At 52.3% G+C, this 15618-nt stretch overlaps 1 protein-coding gene across 1 annotated transcript in view; it reads left to right on the top strand.

Annotated features, from left to right (window-relative positions):
- Nucleotides 1-14954, top strand: part of MUC5AC (mucin 5AC, oligomeric mucus/gel-forming) — a gene marked incomplete at both ends in the record, with an annotated part of 28455 nt that extends 13501 nt beyond the window's left edge. Inside the window, 25 exons of the mRNA XM_080912971.1 lie at nucleotides 95-334; nucleotides 625-781; nucleotides 1595-1723; nucleotides 1965-2136; nucleotides 2692-2735; nucleotides 2848-3033; nucleotides 4174-6975; nucleotides 7193-7386; nucleotides 7825-7999; nucleotides 8352-8602; nucleotides 8694-8877; nucleotides 9131-9332; nucleotides 9831-10009; nucleotides 10560-10650; nucleotides 10778-10878; nucleotides 11018-11049; nucleotides 11505-11667; nucleotides 12000-12104; nucleotides 12312-12349; nucleotides 12880-13002; nucleotides 13082-13180; nucleotides 13599-13718; nucleotides 13916-13973; nucleotides 14079-14187; nucleotides 14672-14954. Coding sequence (XP_080769097.1) covers nucleotides 95-334; nucleotides 625-781; nucleotides 1595-1723; nucleotides 1965-2136; nucleotides 2692-2735; nucleotides 2848-3033; nucleotides 4174-6975; nucleotides 7193-7386; nucleotides 7825-7999; nucleotides 8352-8602; nucleotides 8694-8877; nucleotides 9131-9332; nucleotides 9831-10009; nucleotides 10560-10650; nucleotides 10778-10878; nucleotides 11018-11049; nucleotides 11505-11667; nucleotides 12000-12104; nucleotides 12312-12349; nucleotides 12880-13002; nucleotides 13082-13180; nucleotides 13599-13718; nucleotides 13916-13973; nucleotides 14079-14187; nucleotides 14672-14954 — 6237 coding nt within the window. The remainder of the gene's footprint in view (nucleotides 1-94; nucleotides 335-624; nucleotides 782-1594; nucleotides 1724-1964; nucleotides 2137-2691; nucleotides 2736-2847; nucleotides 3034-4173; nucleotides 6976-7192; nucleotides 7387-7824; nucleotides 8000-8351; nucleotides 8603-8693; nucleotides 8878-9130; nucleotides 9333-9830; nucleotides 10010-10559; nucleotides 10651-10777; nucleotides 10879-11017; nucleotides 11050-11504; nucleotides 11668-11999; nucleotides 12105-12311; nucleotides 12350-12879; nucleotides 13003-13081; nucleotides 13181-13598; nucleotides 13719-13915; nucleotides 13974-14078; nucleotides 14188-14671) is intronic.
- Nucleotides 14955-15618: the final 664 nt, after the last annotated feature.

Here is a 15618-nt window from a genome sequence, read left to right as displayed (position 1 = left end):
TCATCCTTCAGGAAGCTGGGAAGCAGCAGAGCAGATATCAGGGTAAAAGAAGGGGGCTCTTTCCCACACCTCTAATCTCTGTGTTTCTCTATAGGGCAGGGTCTATGGTCTGTGTGGAAACTTTGACGACAATGCCATCAATGACTTCACCACACGCGGCCAGTCTGTGGTGGGTGACGTGCTAGAGTTTGGAAATAGCTGGAAGTTGTCTCCATCCTGCCCGGATGCCCTGGTGGCCAAGGATCCCTGTACTGCCAACCCTTACCGAAAGTCCTGGGCCCAAAAGCAATGCAGCATCATCAACAGTGCAGTCTTCTCCACCTGCCATGCCCACGTACGGCAGTGGGGTGGGATGGTCTCTGGGCTTTAGGATGGAGAAGCCATCAGCCAAGGGCATGGGTGTCTGGGGCTCAGGAACCCACATGAATACCTCAGAATAGACTATGGTTTGGGGGTTGTTGACTCTGAACATGGACTGATGCTATGATGGTGTGGCCGGATATTCATGGTCATACATTTGTCACCATGGACACTAGTAAAAATTAGTCCAAATGATTAGGCCAGTATGTGCACTAAGATGGGGAGTCAGGAGTCCCCAGAGCCTGATGAGTTTGTCTCTTTCAGGTGGAGCCAGCCAAGTACTATGAAGCTTGTGTGAATGACGCCTGTGCCTGTGACTCAGGGGGTGACTGCGAATGTTTCTGCACTGCTGTGGCCGCCTATGCCCAGGCCTGCCATGATGTGGGAGTGTGTGTGTCTTGGAGGACACCAGACATCTGTCGTGAGTGGAGTTTTGTCTGTGTTGCTGAAGGGTGGGGCTGGGGATGAGGTGGGTTGCAGCCTTCTCTGTTCCTCATGACTGGTTTTGGCCAATTTGAGTGCGAGCATGCGCGTGCACACACACACACACACCACACACACACACATTCTGAGGGGAAAGAGTGACATTATCAGCCCTGTGGGCCCCTGCATACACACCTGCTGGAACCCCAGTTGTTTGAGCTTTAGTTAGAAGGGAGGACCCTGTAGCCTTAGGCACAGCTGGAAGGGAAGGCGCCCTTGGCTTGAGGGTGAGCTGGGAGGGAGGGCACTGCTGTGTGTGGGCGAGCGCTCGCGCACGCACACACACACACACACACACACACACACACACACATGTGCATATGCCGTGCACAAACACTGTGACCACTCAACAGGTGGCTCTAATATGAGCAGCTCCAAGGGCTGGGATATCTGCTGTAGACAAGGGTTTGAGGTTCACAAGGCCAGTTCTGTATATTCCTCAGGATGCATTAAAGGGCCAATAGTTTCCTGAGGCAAGTGAAACAGAGATGAGGGTGAGCAGCTGGAGGAGGAGGCCTGGCCTCAGCAAACCTTCTGCAATGGAGGCATCAGCACCCTTTCTTAAGTACAGTCCATGTGAAGCCCTGAGGGAGTGGTATCGCTGAGGGCAGCTGCTGTACCTGGAGAGTGTCATTTGATGGTTGCTCCTCTGGCACTCCCAATAGCCAGAAGCCTTTATCTGAGTTACCCTTTCTCGGGGTGGGGTCAGAAATGGTGTAGTAGATCCCAGTAAATCTTTCCATTTTTCCAGCACTGTTCTGTGACTACTACAACCCCGAGGGTCAGTGTGAATGGCACTACCAGCCATGTGGGGCCCCCTGCATGCGCACCTGCCAGAACCCTACTGGACAGTGCCTACAAGATCTTCGTGGTCTGGAAGGTAGGCTGAAGGCTGAACTGGGAGAGGCAGGTTTTGCTGGGTTCCTAGGATCAGGATTTGGGTCTATCCTGGGATCTAAGGCCTGGGGTCTTCTTATTTTTCTTGATTCCACTAGAAGCCTTTATGGTTTCAACCTTAAACACTAGTGTTGTGGATGAGGCTGGTCCCAGGGGTCAGACCTGGGCCTTGGGGTCAGAGGGCTCTGGGAAGACTCAGTCTGGGTCTCTCTCTTGGTCCACAGGCTGTTACCCCAAGTGCCCACCAACAGCCCCCATCTTTGATGAGGACACGATGCAGTGTGTATCCAACTGTACACTCACCCCCTCACCCCCACCACCACATCTCTGCCGCGTCAATGGGAAGTTGTACCGACCAGGTGCATCAGTGCCTTCAGACAAAAACTGTCATTCCTGGTGAGTCACTCAGCCAGAGTCATAGATAACCTGAAACACTGTGGGGGAGTTTGAGCTAACCTTATTTATAGCATCAGCCTGAGGTCTGGAAGTAACCTCAGTCCGAGGCTGAGCCGAGGGGAAAGAATGACATCACCGGCCTCGTGGGCTTCCTGCATGCACACCTGCCAGAACCCTAGTGGTCTGAGCTTCAGCTAGGAGGGGGGACACTGTTGCCTTAGGTGCAGCTGGGAGGAAGGGTGTCTTTGACTTGGGTCTGGGCTGGGAGGGAGGACATTCTTGGCCTAAGATCCATCTGTGTGTGAACGTGATGTGTCCTCAGCCCAGATGTCCTCCCAGGGATGAGGGAACAATGTCCATCAAAGTCCACATTGCCGCTACCGGTTATTGACAGGGGCAATGTTTGAGAGAGTGTGACCTTAGTAGAGCAGAGGGAGCTCAGCCTCCAGCTTGGGTTATGACAGGATTGTTTCATCACCAACTCTAAGCATGGTGGGTTCTGCAGACAGTTCCAGGTCCCATGAACTCACACCCACTTCTTGTTTCTTCTGACAGCATTTGTAAGGAGAGTGGCGTGCACTGTACCCGTGATGCTGGTGGTGAGCACCTGCAGCTCTCTCTGAGCTGGAGATGGGGTGGTGTGTGGGGGGTGGGGCATTCATTGCCAGCACTTTAGCACATTCTGACAGGCTAAACATCTATGTCCCACAGCCTGTGTCTGTACCTACAATGGGCAACAGTTCCATCCTGGGGACATCATCTACCACACGACAGATGGAACAGGAGGCTGTATCTCTGCACACTGCAGGGACAATGGTACCATTGAGAGGATCGTTGAGACCTGCAGTTCCACCACCCCCACGCCCCCCACCACGTTCTCCTTCTCCACACCTATTGGTAAGGCAGATGTGACTGGTGACAGAAAATGCTAGATTTCCCAGGGAGTGTCCCTTTCCATGCTGATTGGTTGTGCCTCTCTTACTGAACGTTAGGTTAATGGCTAGTTCTGGATATTGGTGGCAGGCCAGGAGGTTCAAGAAGGAGCCCAAGGCTGGGCATCGAGGACAGAAGTACCCTACTTTGTTCCAGAGCAGAAAGGGATCAATCTTACTGACCCATTCTGGCAAGCCTGGTGTCCATGATACAGCTTTCTGTAGCTACTGGACATGATCTCGAGAGAGTATGGACCTTGAAAGGCTTTCTCTCCCTTGGTGGCACAGATATAGGCCATATTAGACCAGATTAAAAGTAGATAAATAAAGGCAGGTTTATTAGGATGCAGCTCTTGGGTTGGATCACCAATCTCACAGGTGGGGGTCAGTGAGGTCATGCATCCAGGCTAAAGCAAGGGGGTTCTATAGAGCTTAGGCGAGGAGGGATGACATGCCAGCTAGGAGCTGGGTCTGTGTCCATACATGGTCAGAAACTGAGCCCCGGGGGGGCACTTTTGGGCGGGTTGCCGAAAACTTGGAGATGGGAGGGATGACATGTTAGCCTGAGTTTTCTCCAAGGGGTTGGGGGAGTTTTCTCTGTATGGGCGGGGTTGGGGGGAAGGAGGGCTCTCAGGGGTTTTCCAGATTGTGCAGGGTAAGCAGGGGTTCAAGCCTAACAGGCCTTAGCTTAGTATCTCCAAGTACAAGTGCTCCTAGGCCAGCCTTGGATGACCATGAGATTCTCCAAGAATTTATAGCTGCCTGATTACTTTACACTGCATGGATCACTAGGCATCCCTGAAGTCTTACCCTCTTAGGGGTTTGTAAAGTTACCCCAAACTAGTTTTGAGGGGTTTAAGCATGTATATTCCTCTCGGGGCATGGCTTGGAGAGCACCCACTAGTCTCCATTTCTGTCCACTGAAAAGCAGGTTCTGGGAAGACAGGCTGACTGACACAGCTATAAATGTTCGATTTTTAAAGCTGGTGTGACCAGGGTGGGGAGACCCACAAGGCAGCTGATGAATAAGGAGCGAGGCTGTGACTAGGAACCAGGTAGACAGCTTCAAGGCTTCAATGCTCACACCTGTTACTTTTGTCCACAGTCATGACCTCACTGAGACCCTCCAGCACACATTCCAGCCCTACTCCGAGTGTAGTATACCCGGGGTCCCCAAGCAAGGCTTCGTCAACAACCAGCAGCATATTGTCCATGAAGACCCCTGCCACAGCCCCTATCTTGACCACATCTACTTCAGCTTCCACCTTAACCATGCCAGCTTGCCAGGAGGAGTGCCACTGGTCTCCCTGGATGGATGTCAGCCGTCCTGGACGTGGCATTGACAGTGGTGACTTTGACACTCTGGAGAACCTCCGTGCCCATGGCTATCAGATCTGCCAAGTGCCCAAAGCAGTGGAGTGCCGTGCTGAGGCTAGCCCTGAAGTGCCTTTTCATGCTCTGCAACAGCACGTGGAGTGCACCACAACTGAAGGGCTGACCTGTTACAACAGTGACCAGGTGTCAGGGCTCTGTGACAACTACCAGATCAAAATCTGGTGCTGTACCCTCATCAACTGTCCAACTGCCAGTGGTCCTACACAGACCACCCATTTGATAGCCTCTCTGACAACTACCATGGGGGACGCAACCTCCTCCCTCCCTGTCACCTCACCTGAGCACATGTATAGCACAGCTACCTCAGGTCCTTCTTCTTCCTCAGTGCCTTCTTCATCAGCTCCAGCTCCATCTACTCCTGCCCCAGTCAGTTCTACAACTGTTAAAACAACTCTACCCACCACTAGCCCAACACCAGTACCAACTTCAGCCACATCATCTGTGTCCATCCCAACCTCGGGGTCCACCATGGCCTCCTTTGAGACAACTCATGAGTGCAAACAGGAGCTTTGCAGTTGGACTGATTGGATAGATGGCAGCTACCCTGAGCCAGGCATAAACAGTGGAGATTTTGACAGCTTTGTGAACCTGAGAGCCAAAGGATACAAGTTCTGTGAGAAGCCACGAAATGTTGAGTGCAGGGCTTCGTTCTTCCCCAACACACCACTGGAGGAACTAGGGCAGGATGTGACCTGCAGCCCAGAGGAGGGTTTGATCTGTTTGAACAAGAACCAGCTGCCTCCCATTTGTTACAACTATGAGATCCGGATAGAGTGCTGCACGGTAGTAAACAGCTGTTCTCCAGCTTCAGCTACCACACATCCCACCTCACAAGGAGTCAGCAGGAGAACAGAGACCAGCAGGACCACAACCATGGATTCCTCTTCCACCAAAGACACCAGTAGTCACTCAACAGTCACAGACACAAAAACGTTGGTCTCAGGTAGTCCACACACAACCACTCAACCAGTGACCACCCTCAAGCCCAAAACCAGTCCAACACCTATAGGAAAAGCCAGCACCACCTCTACAGCTCAAACCAGCTCAGCTTCAGGGCCAACAGTCAGCACAGTGTCTACCAGAGACACCAGCATCACCTTTGGGCAGACAGATAGCCCAACATCCATACCTAAACTCAAACCAACCTCCAACACCATTTCCTGGGACACCAGCAGTAGTGCTTTGCAGACAGTGAGCACCACCTCTGTATCCCAAACAAGCTCACCCGCAACAGGAAAACCCAGCACCACCCAGAAAACCCAAACCAGATCAACGCCTATAGGAGAAGCCATCACCACCCAGAAAACCCAAACCAGATCAACGCCTATAGGAGAAGCCAGCACCACCCAGAAAACCCAAACCAGATCAACACCTATAGGAGAAACCAGCACCACCCAGAAAACCCAAACCAGATCAACACCTATAGGAGAAACCAGAACCACCCAGAAAACCCAAACCAGATCAGCACCTATAGGAGAAGCCAGCACCATCTCTGGGCAGACAACAAACACAGTGTCCACCAGAGACAGTGTCCACAAGAGCACCAGACTTTTGCAGACAATCAGCACCACCTCCACATCCCAAACAAGCTCACCAAATACAGGAAAAGCCAGTACCCCCCAGAAAACCCAAACCAGCTCAACACCTATAGGAGAAACCAGAACCAAGTCTGTGCACACAGCAAGCACAACACCCCTCCCTAAACTGACCTCCAAGCAGACAGCCAGCACAGTGTCCACCAGGGACATCAGCACCAAGTATGTGCAAACAGCCAGCACCTCCTCAACACCCCAAACCAGCTCACCCTCCAAAGAAAAAGTAAGCACCACACTCAAACCCCAAACCAGCTCAACACCTATAGAAAAAGCCAGCACCATTTCCACCAGAGGCACCAGCACCAGCTCTGGGCACAGAGACCTCACAACATTCATGGGGAAAACCAGCACTATCTCTGTTTCTGGAACCAGCACCGCCTCTGTTCCTACCAGCACCATGGGTACCAGGACTGATTCTGATGTGACTTATACCCCAGTGACCACCCACTGCCAGCCACAGTGCAACTGGACCAAGTGGTTTGACACTGGCTTCCCTGTGCCTGGTCCACATGGAGGGGACCTGGAAACCTACAGCAACATCAGGAAGAGTGGAGAGAGACTCTGTCACCGGCCAGAGGAGATCACACAGTTGCAATGCAGAGCTAAGGACTACCCTGCGGTAGAGATGAAGGATCTGGGTCAGGTGGTGCAGTGCGACCCCAGTGTGGGCCTGGTGTGTAGGAACAGGGACCAGGGGGGCACATTTGGGATGTGTCTCAACTATGAGGTTCGACTGCTGTGCTGTCACATTCCTGAAGACTGCCCCAGGACCGACCAGACTTCTCCTGTGACATCCCATAAGCCCCCAGTTTCAGTTGTGTCACCATCATCTGTGTCCCCATTCTTACCGACCAGCCCTAGGGGTCACTCCACCACCCCTTGTTTCTGCAGCGTTTCAGGCCGGTTATACCCTTTGGGTAAGTGAGATATTTTTATGCAGAATTCTAAGGTACTCTGTTTCCTCATTTTCTTCTGTGAACATTTTTGGTTTTGGAGATGGTGCCACAGTTGCCTTCAATCATTTCTAGTCTTTTATTAAGTGGAAAGTGTTGAGGCTGACAACCCACCACTGTCTTAGAAGCAGATGTTTCTTCTAGGGCCTTCCCAACTTCTGCATACCTCTTGTTCTCGCAGGATCCATCATCTACAACCAGACTGACCTCGATGGTCACTGTTACTATGCGTTGTGCAGCCAGGATTGTCAAGTGGTCAGAGGGGTTAGTCAAGATTGCCCCTCCACCATGCCACCTCCTACACCAGCTCTACCTACATCTACTGCTCCGCCTGTCACTGAGCAGGACTGGTGCAATGTGTTTCCTCCAAGACTGGTAAGTCTATCTCCCATCCTTTCTGGAGACTCATGGCCACCACGAAGACCTTGGTGGATTTGCGATTAGATATCAGCTTCAGTCCTTTTGAAGATCACCAGTCCCTCGTTGACACGGGGTGAGCTTTGGCCTGGGTTCTTTTATGACTTTGCAGGGCTGGTCTATGCTTTGCAGGTATGTTCTTGCCAGGCAGTGGGGTGTTGGGGCTGGAGCTTAAACATCCCCCCCCATGAGAGTGAAAGTGACAGAGGGGATGAATGTAGTGACACATGGAAAAGCATGACATATAGGGGAGGGAAAGCTTTGCATCATGAGCCCTTATAGCCATTAGCAGGAGTGAGGTGAGGCCATGAGCTGGAATGGGGCTATAGAACCCTGAGATCTGAAGATGGCTTCACGGCCCAGGACTCAGACCCACAGCTGGCTTTGTTTCTGCAGAAAGGAGAGACCTGGCCAATGCCTAATTGTTCCCAAGCCACCTGTGAGGGCAACAATGTTGTCTCCCTGAGCCCACGCCAGTGCCCAAAGGTGAAGGAACCATCTTGTGCCAATGGCTACCCACCTCTGAAGGTTGATGACCAGGATGGTTGCTGCCAGCACTACCAGTGCCAGTGTGAGTGGAGTTAGGATTCAGCAGGGGGAGGCATGATGTAAGAGGGTGGACAGCAGGAAAGACTTCATTATGAAGGCAGGGATGGGGATGCCCAGTGGAGAGAACTGAGTCCCAGAGCCATAGAGCCCAGTGGGAGAAGAGAAGGGTCCCTCTGTGTCTTAGAATCTCGTCAGCTTATGAAGGACCCGCCAGGCAAGAGTCTGAAGGGACTGTCTATGTGTGTCAGAAGGCGACAATAGTTTCAGGAATTTCTGATTTGCCAGCAGCAGGGGGCGGGGGATGGACCAGCTGAATGAGAACCACTCCATAAGGTGGTGTGGAGGCTCTGCTATAAGCTACCTGGCACCCACAGGTGTTTGCAGTGGCTGGGGTGACCCCCACTACATCACATTTGATGGCACCTACTACACTTTCCTGGATAACTGCACATACGTGCTGGTGCAGCAGATCGTGCCTGTGTTTGGATACTTCCGTGTGCTCATTGACAACTACTTCTGTGACCTGGGTGACAGTGTTTCCTGCCCACAGTCCATCATTGTCGAGTACCACCAGGACCGTGTGGTGCTGACGCGCAGGCCAGTTAGCGGGGTCATGACCAACCAGGTAGATGTGCCTTTGTTCTGGAAGGGTTGGGGAAGGCTTGTTCTGGGATGGAGACCCTAATCCTAAACTTTCCCCTGTTGTCTGTATCCAGATCATCTTCAACAACAAAGTAGTCAGTCCTGGCTTCCAGCAGAATGGCATTGTCGTCTCCCGTGTGGGTATCAAGATGTATGTTACCATCCAGGAGATTGGTGTCCAGGTCATGTTTTCAGGTCTCATCTTCTCAGTCGAGGTGCCCTTCAACTTGTTTGCCAACAACACAGAAGGCCAATGCGGTGAGCTCCACTCTGGATGTTGTTTGGGTGTTAGAGGCATCTTCCTCATGGGCCTAGAGGGATTTCAGACTGTGCACACATGTGGGGTTCACATCTGTAGTTCTCTGGCTGCTTCTCTGTACCCTGGGAGCCAAACGGACTTTTGGGGAAGCACAGGAAAGGAAGTGAGACAAGAGGCCAGTTCTGATCCTCAACAGTCGTACAGTGGGCACAGGTCTGCTGCCCAGCTGGCTGACCCTTGTCTCATCTGCAGGCACTTGCACCAATGACAAAAAGGATGAATGCCGCCTGCCTGGAGGTTCCATAGCCTCCTCTTGTTCTGAGATGTCCCTCCACTGGAAGGTGCCCAACCAACCTTCCTGCCAAGGGCCTCCACCAACACCAACTTCAGTGGTACCTAGACCATCACCTACTCCATGCCCACCATCACCGCTCTGCCAGCTCATCCTAAGCGAGTAAGACTCCAGGAAGTTGGGTAGCCTTGCTGGCCCCATCTGGCAAAAGCTACTGGGTCCTTAAATGGCTCCTAAGAAACATAAGACCTGCCTTGTTCCAGGCTCTGGGCACTGTCTCTGTGGATCTTGTCAGACAGTGGTTGTTGCTGAAATGCTATTATAGGGCTGGTTGTGGCCAGGTTGGCTAATCTCTAAAATCCTCCACCAGCTTCTCTCAGTGGTACGGGCATCAGTAACTACCTGCACCTGGGCAACACCCAGGGTTTCAGAATGAGGGAGCCCGATGGGGGGGTCATTGCATGAAGCAATGCTCTGGCTGATACCTTTTGTGGTATAAACAGAGGTGGGGTGCCCTTGGAAGACAGCCTTATAGGTGCTGAGTCATTGCCCAGGACCTTGCCTCCAAGGGGATATTACAGATCTGGAAGCACCCCTCTGGGCGGCAAGTTGAATAGAATTGACGTACATACCACCACAATTGTTTCTGCCCACCTACAGCGTCTTCAGGCTCTGCCATGACATCATCCCCCCACTGCAGTTCTATGAAGGCTGCTTATTTGACTACTGCCACATGTTGAACTTGGAGGTTGTGTGCTCAAGTCTAGAGCTCTATGCATCACTCTGTGCGGCCCAAGGCGTGTGCATCCCCTGGAGAAGCCACACCAACAACACCTGTCGTGAGTGCTCAGCCAAGTCATCTTCCTGTCCTCTGTTGTGAGCATTTAGGGGTACTAGGCAGATAGCCTGGGCAGGTAGACGAACATCCAGATGTAGGACCAGTCTTTCCTAGAGAGAAAGGCTTCAAGCTTTGGGTTTGTTGTGAGAAGGGGTGTTTATCAAGTTAAGATATCTTTGGACTTAGGGCTTGGGTGCTTACTGTCTTGGACAAACAATAAAGCTAAGAACCTAGACAAGCAGTTCTCAACCTGTGGGTCAAGGGGTCACATACCAGATAGCCTATATATCAGATATTTGCATTATGATTCAAAGGAGTAGCAAAAGTTATAGTAATTTAATGGTTGGAGGTCACCACAACATGAGGAGCTGTACTAAAGAGCCATGTCATTAGGAAGGTTGGGAACCACTGACTTAGACAAATTTGAGGTTATAGATAGCCACTGAGACTTCTAAGTGGGTGCCAGCACTCAGCAATGGCTGGGACTTGGAGGAACCCTGAAGTGAGGCCTTGAAACAGCTTCTCAGGTATGGCTCTCTTTCTCCATGTAGCATTCATGTGCCCTGATAACCAAGTATACCAGCCTTGTGGTCCATCCAACCCTCACTACTGCTACAGAAATGATGACATCAGCCCAAGCTTGTAAGTGTCAGCATTCTGTTCACGGGGCTGACAAACCCTAGGTACCCAATTCTGCCATTTGGCTTTCTGAGGCCAGGCTCTTTCTTACTTGGGGGGAAAGGACCTACCAATTCTTTATTTTTCATAGGGCCATTCAAGAGGCTGGTCCCAAGACAGAGGGCTGCTTCTGTCCAGACAACATGACACTTTTCAGTACCAATGACTCAACCTGCGTGCCTTCCTGCCAATGTATGTCCCGCAAGGACATGGGGTGTGGGTTCGGAGGGGCAGGATGTGGCTTGACCCTAGATCCCACTATGGTGCCCAATGAGTTTTACTCCTGCCCCATTTCTGTGGCCACCCAAAATGACAGAACTTCTCTCTATAGGGTGTCTGGGACCTCATGGGGAGCCTGTGGAGGTAGGTATAAATGGTGATGGTCTGTGGAGACAGGGGGTGCTGCAAAGGAAGGCAGTGTGGGGCTGGGGTGGGACTTTCTTAGTGTGCCAAAGGTCTGATGAAGGCAGGGAAAGTGCTGGTGTCCCCAACAGAATCCAGAAAGGCCTTCCCTGGGGCCTGCCATGCCTGTGTTCTGGAGCCGCTGGGTGTCTCATTAGGACTGGTCAACCCTGTTCTCTCCTGGGACTCTTTATTCCCTGAAGAGACGTGATGAGTTGTAGGAAAAGCTGCTCACTAAATGAAGCCCCTTTGTAACCTCAGCTCCTGGCCTCCATGCTTAGCCTTCAGTGCCTCAGGCCTTGTACTTCTGAAGCCCTCTCCCCAGGCTTGCTGCGCAGCCCCTCAGCACGTGTGGGGGCTACAGCTGGGGTGAGCAGCTCACTCGCAGGTCAGGGTCATGTGTCATTCCCTCATAGCCGGGCCACACCATCAGCATGGACTGCCAGGACTGCATCTGTAAGGAAGCCACGCTGACCTGCAGAAGGAAGTCCTGCCCCCAGCCCACCTGTCCAGAACCTGGCTTGGTGCCGGTGCCTGCAGCCCTGGAGGCTGGCCAATGCTGTCCCCAGTTCAGCTGTGGTGAGCCTTTGCTACTGTATTCATACCCGTGGGTAGGGTTATCTCTTGATGTGAGCCAAGTCAGCAGCCAGCTCTGCAAACTTGGTCTCAGGAGGCAGGGAGGAGAAGCCATGCTCTCCCAGGCTTTGCACGTTGCCTGAGGGACCTGGCTGTGTCCAGATCTGACAATCTCCTAGCAGATGTTCTTCAGGTTTGTGTGGTAGAGACTCCTCTGCCCAGCCTGAAGAGCCTGCTCCTGGGGTCCGGGGAGCTGGCATGGCATCCTGTGGCATGAGGGGTGGGCCTTTGAGCAGAAGAGAAGCACAGCCCCTGACAGCTTTCTCTACCCACAGTCTGCAACTCCAGTCACTGCCCTCCTCCACTGCACTGCCCGGAGAATTCTAGCCTGATCGTCACATATGAGGAGGGAGCTTGCTGCCCAACCCAAAACTGCAGCAGTAAGCATCCCTAACCCTTGCACCAAGCCACACTGGGTCTGGAATTCCCCAGGGAATGATGGGACTACAGATGGTTAGAGATGGGCAGTTGCCCTTGGTGGGAAGGAAGCTTGATTTGGTCCAGTATCTAGCAGCAGAAATTATTGATGCAGAAGCCAGGCTGTGCCCTGCAAGACCCAGGCTACAGCCAGTGTGTCTTTTGGACAGGTCGGAAGGGCTGTGATGTCAACGGGACTCTCTACCAGGTAGGAATCACTTGTGTTCAGGCTTTACAGCCTACAGGGACTGAGTTCCCACTTGGGGTTTCCCACCAGCCCTTTGGAGCTCAGGTGGACATCTGAGACACCAAGGAGCTCTTGAGTATCTCTAGGCCTTGCCCATGCCAATGACCCAAGCCTCTGTGGACATAGCTCAGAGCAGTGCAGTTAAAGTTGGCTCTCGGATCCTTGAAGCTGCCAATACCTGATGTCTGAAACCATCAGGATTCTAGCAGCTCTCTGCCCCCTGACATCATACTGGGTATGCCAGCACCTCAATTCCCCTAGCTGTACTTTTCCACGCCACTCTCCACGTAGGTGGTATCCTGGGTCCCAAAATAGTGACATAGTTATAGGCTCTGCCCCATGACAGCACCTGAGCCATGATCTCTTTACAATAAAGTAGAAGCAAGGGAATGAGTCGGCTTGGTGGGCAGCCAGGGCAACTGGCCAATCAGGGTAGAGGGAGGTCTCTTTCACACCTGAGCCCACTAATGCCCAGCCGGGACTCTTTCCAGCCTGGTGATGTGGTCTCCTCCAGCCTGTGTGAAAGATGCCTGTGTGAGGTTTCCAGCAATCTCCATTCTGATGTCTTTGTGGTCAACTGTGAGACTGAGCTCTGTAACACCCAGTGTCCTAAGGTGAGCACTGGTCTCATTTCTGCTCTCATCGGCCTGTGCCAATGGCCTGAACTCAGGCAGCACACCACTCTTCCTGCAGGGCTTTGAGTACCAGGCCACTCCAGGGCAGTGCTGTGGCCAGTGTGTATCGAAGACCTGCCCCTTTAAAAACAACAGCAGCTCTACCTACTACTACCAGGTGAGTAGCTGGGACCATGCGAGGTGGCCTCAGGAAGGGAAACTGATGCTGGAAACAGCAGACCCCAGGCTCTGCAAAGGTTCTACACAGGCTGGAGCAAAGCTACAACAGCCACCAAACTTCTCAAAGTCTCCAGCCTAAGTATAGAAAATATAAAATGGACAACATCTGTGAACTGAACAATTATGGTCCTAGGGACACTGGACCCTGAGTGGCATAATTCTGGAAGCTCAGGAGTGATCATGTAGGGTCCTGGAGATTCCACTCTGAGTAGAAAGGGTCCTACAACCTTGGGGGCTCTTGGGAAGCCATGTCTCGCAGACAATTGCCCGGCCTATGCCAGAATCTCTCTGGAAGCTGATAGGCTGTAAGAAAACAGAGGATGGGGACTCATTATGCAACTCGGGCCTCTTTGCAGCCTGGTGAGTTCTGGCCAGAACCTGGGAACCCGTGTGTGACTCATAAGTGTGAGAAATTCCAAGATGTACTCATGGTCGTGACAATGAAGATGGAGTGCCCCAAGATCAACTGTCCGCAAGTAAGTGCGGGCTCCCCCACTCCAGCCAAGGGGGCAGCATACCCGGAGATAGGAGGGAGGGCAGTGCTGCATGACCAGCTTATCTTCTCTAGTGGAAGGGCTTTCTACTCTTGTTTGCCTTTGGCCTCATGTCTCATTCCTCCATTTCTCAATACCTCCTTGCCCCTGACATTCACAATGGCCCTTTGTTGGCACAGGGCCAGGCTCAGCTGAGAGAAGACGGATGTTGCTATGACTGTCACGTACCCCAGCAGAGTAAGTGAGGATCTGACAAGGAAGGGGTTGATCCCAGCCTGGGGCTTCCAGGATGTTACTGAACAGACAGACATTTGCTTTCTGCCTCCTTTCCTGTCCTCCCAGAATGTACAGTGCACCAAAGACAGCAGATCATCCGTCAGCAAAACTGCAGCTCTGAGGGCCCAGTGAGCATCTCGTACTGCCAGGGCAACTGTGGGGACAGCACCTCCATGTATGTATGGGCCCCAGGGAGCCCAGGGAGTGTTCAGAGATGCAATTGGTGGCAGGGGTGGTGTGGGGTGGGGTGGGGTGTGTGTTGCAAGGCAGAAGGACAGAACCGGGCAGATAAGAAAGAGGGTACAGGGCTTTTAGACTTAATAATAACTCACGAAGTCCAAGGTAGCATCAGCAGGGTTCCAAGCTCCTTGGGCTGCATTGACTACTTTTAAAGTGGTATCTGTTTGTGGAAGTATCAGAGATACAAGGTACTCACCAGGGACCTGCTGTGCATCCAACTGTAGACTTAGGACACTTGGTGGCCAAGGTTAGCTGTAACAGAAACATTTGCCCTGGGGCAATTGGCAAGTGAGCCATCAGGGTCTTGAACACAGGGTGACAAGGACCTAAGGAGCTTGGCACCATGCCAGCTAGGCACAGTGTCTGGCAGGGGCAGGCAGCTCCCAACAAGGCCAGGTGCTGAGGAGATCTAACCACAGGTACTCCCTGGAGGCCAACACGGTAGAACACAAGTGTGAGTGTTGCCAGGAGCTACAGACCTCGCAGAGAACTGTGATTCTACGCTGTGATGACGGCTCCAGTCGGACCTTTAGCTACACCCAGGTTGAGAAGTGTGGCTGCCTGGGCCAGCGGTGCCATGCTCCAGGCGACACAAGCCATGCAGAGTCCTCAGAACAAGGGTTCAAGTCCAAGGAAAGTGAGGAACATGGCCAACAGTCAGCATTCAGGGTCAACAAGGATGTGCTTGGGTCTCTCCAGTAAACTGAGCAGCCCAGCTGTCCCAACCAAGAAGTCCTCCTGCGGCCAGCAGGACCTGTACTTTAGTCCAAGTGGCTTGAAGTCTACCTGCCTGCCACTTCCTCTTCAAGAAGGACATGGTTCCCAGATGTTCTTGGAGGTGGGAGAGACCCCCCTCCACTGCTTAGGAGCATGATGGTCACAGGCTCCTTTTGAAAGAACTTCATTATCACCAAAGGGTTCCAGGAATGACAGTCACTTGGATGCAGGTATCAGCTGCTTGGCCTCACCTCAGCCCTGCACCTGTGTCGCCCCCACCCCCAGGAAATGACCAACCAGTATGTTTTCTAAATATACTCAAGAGCATTTGTGGATTCTCTCTGTGTTTTGTTTTGTTAAAACAAAAATGTCTATAGATATAGAAGCTGAACAAGGACAGGCCTGAACTCCAGGGAGTTCCGTTGTGTTCCTCAAAGCCACCATAAGGTGGAGCAAGCCCAGTTCTTCACTTTTGTAGTGTTCTGGATCTGGGTTTTTGTTCTTGTGTGGACTGTCTCTTGAGGGCAGCAGAACTGAAGCCTCAGTGGGGACAGGAGTTTCCCAGATTCTAAAGGAACATGTAAGATCAGCCCTATAGTTCTTCCGAGGCATTCCCGCTAGACAGGCAAGCTCAGGTCTTGGCAGGAGA

The sequence above is a fragment of the Micromys minutus genome, assembly GCF_963924665.1.
Source record: "Micromys minutus genome assembly, chromosome: 2".
Classification (NCBI taxonomy): domain Eukaryota; kingdom Metazoa; phylum Chordata; class Mammalia; order Rodentia; family Muridae; genus Micromys; species Micromys minutus.
The sequence above is the reverse complement of the archived record's forward strand: the minus strand, read 5'-3'. Positions and strand labels throughout refer to the sequence as shown.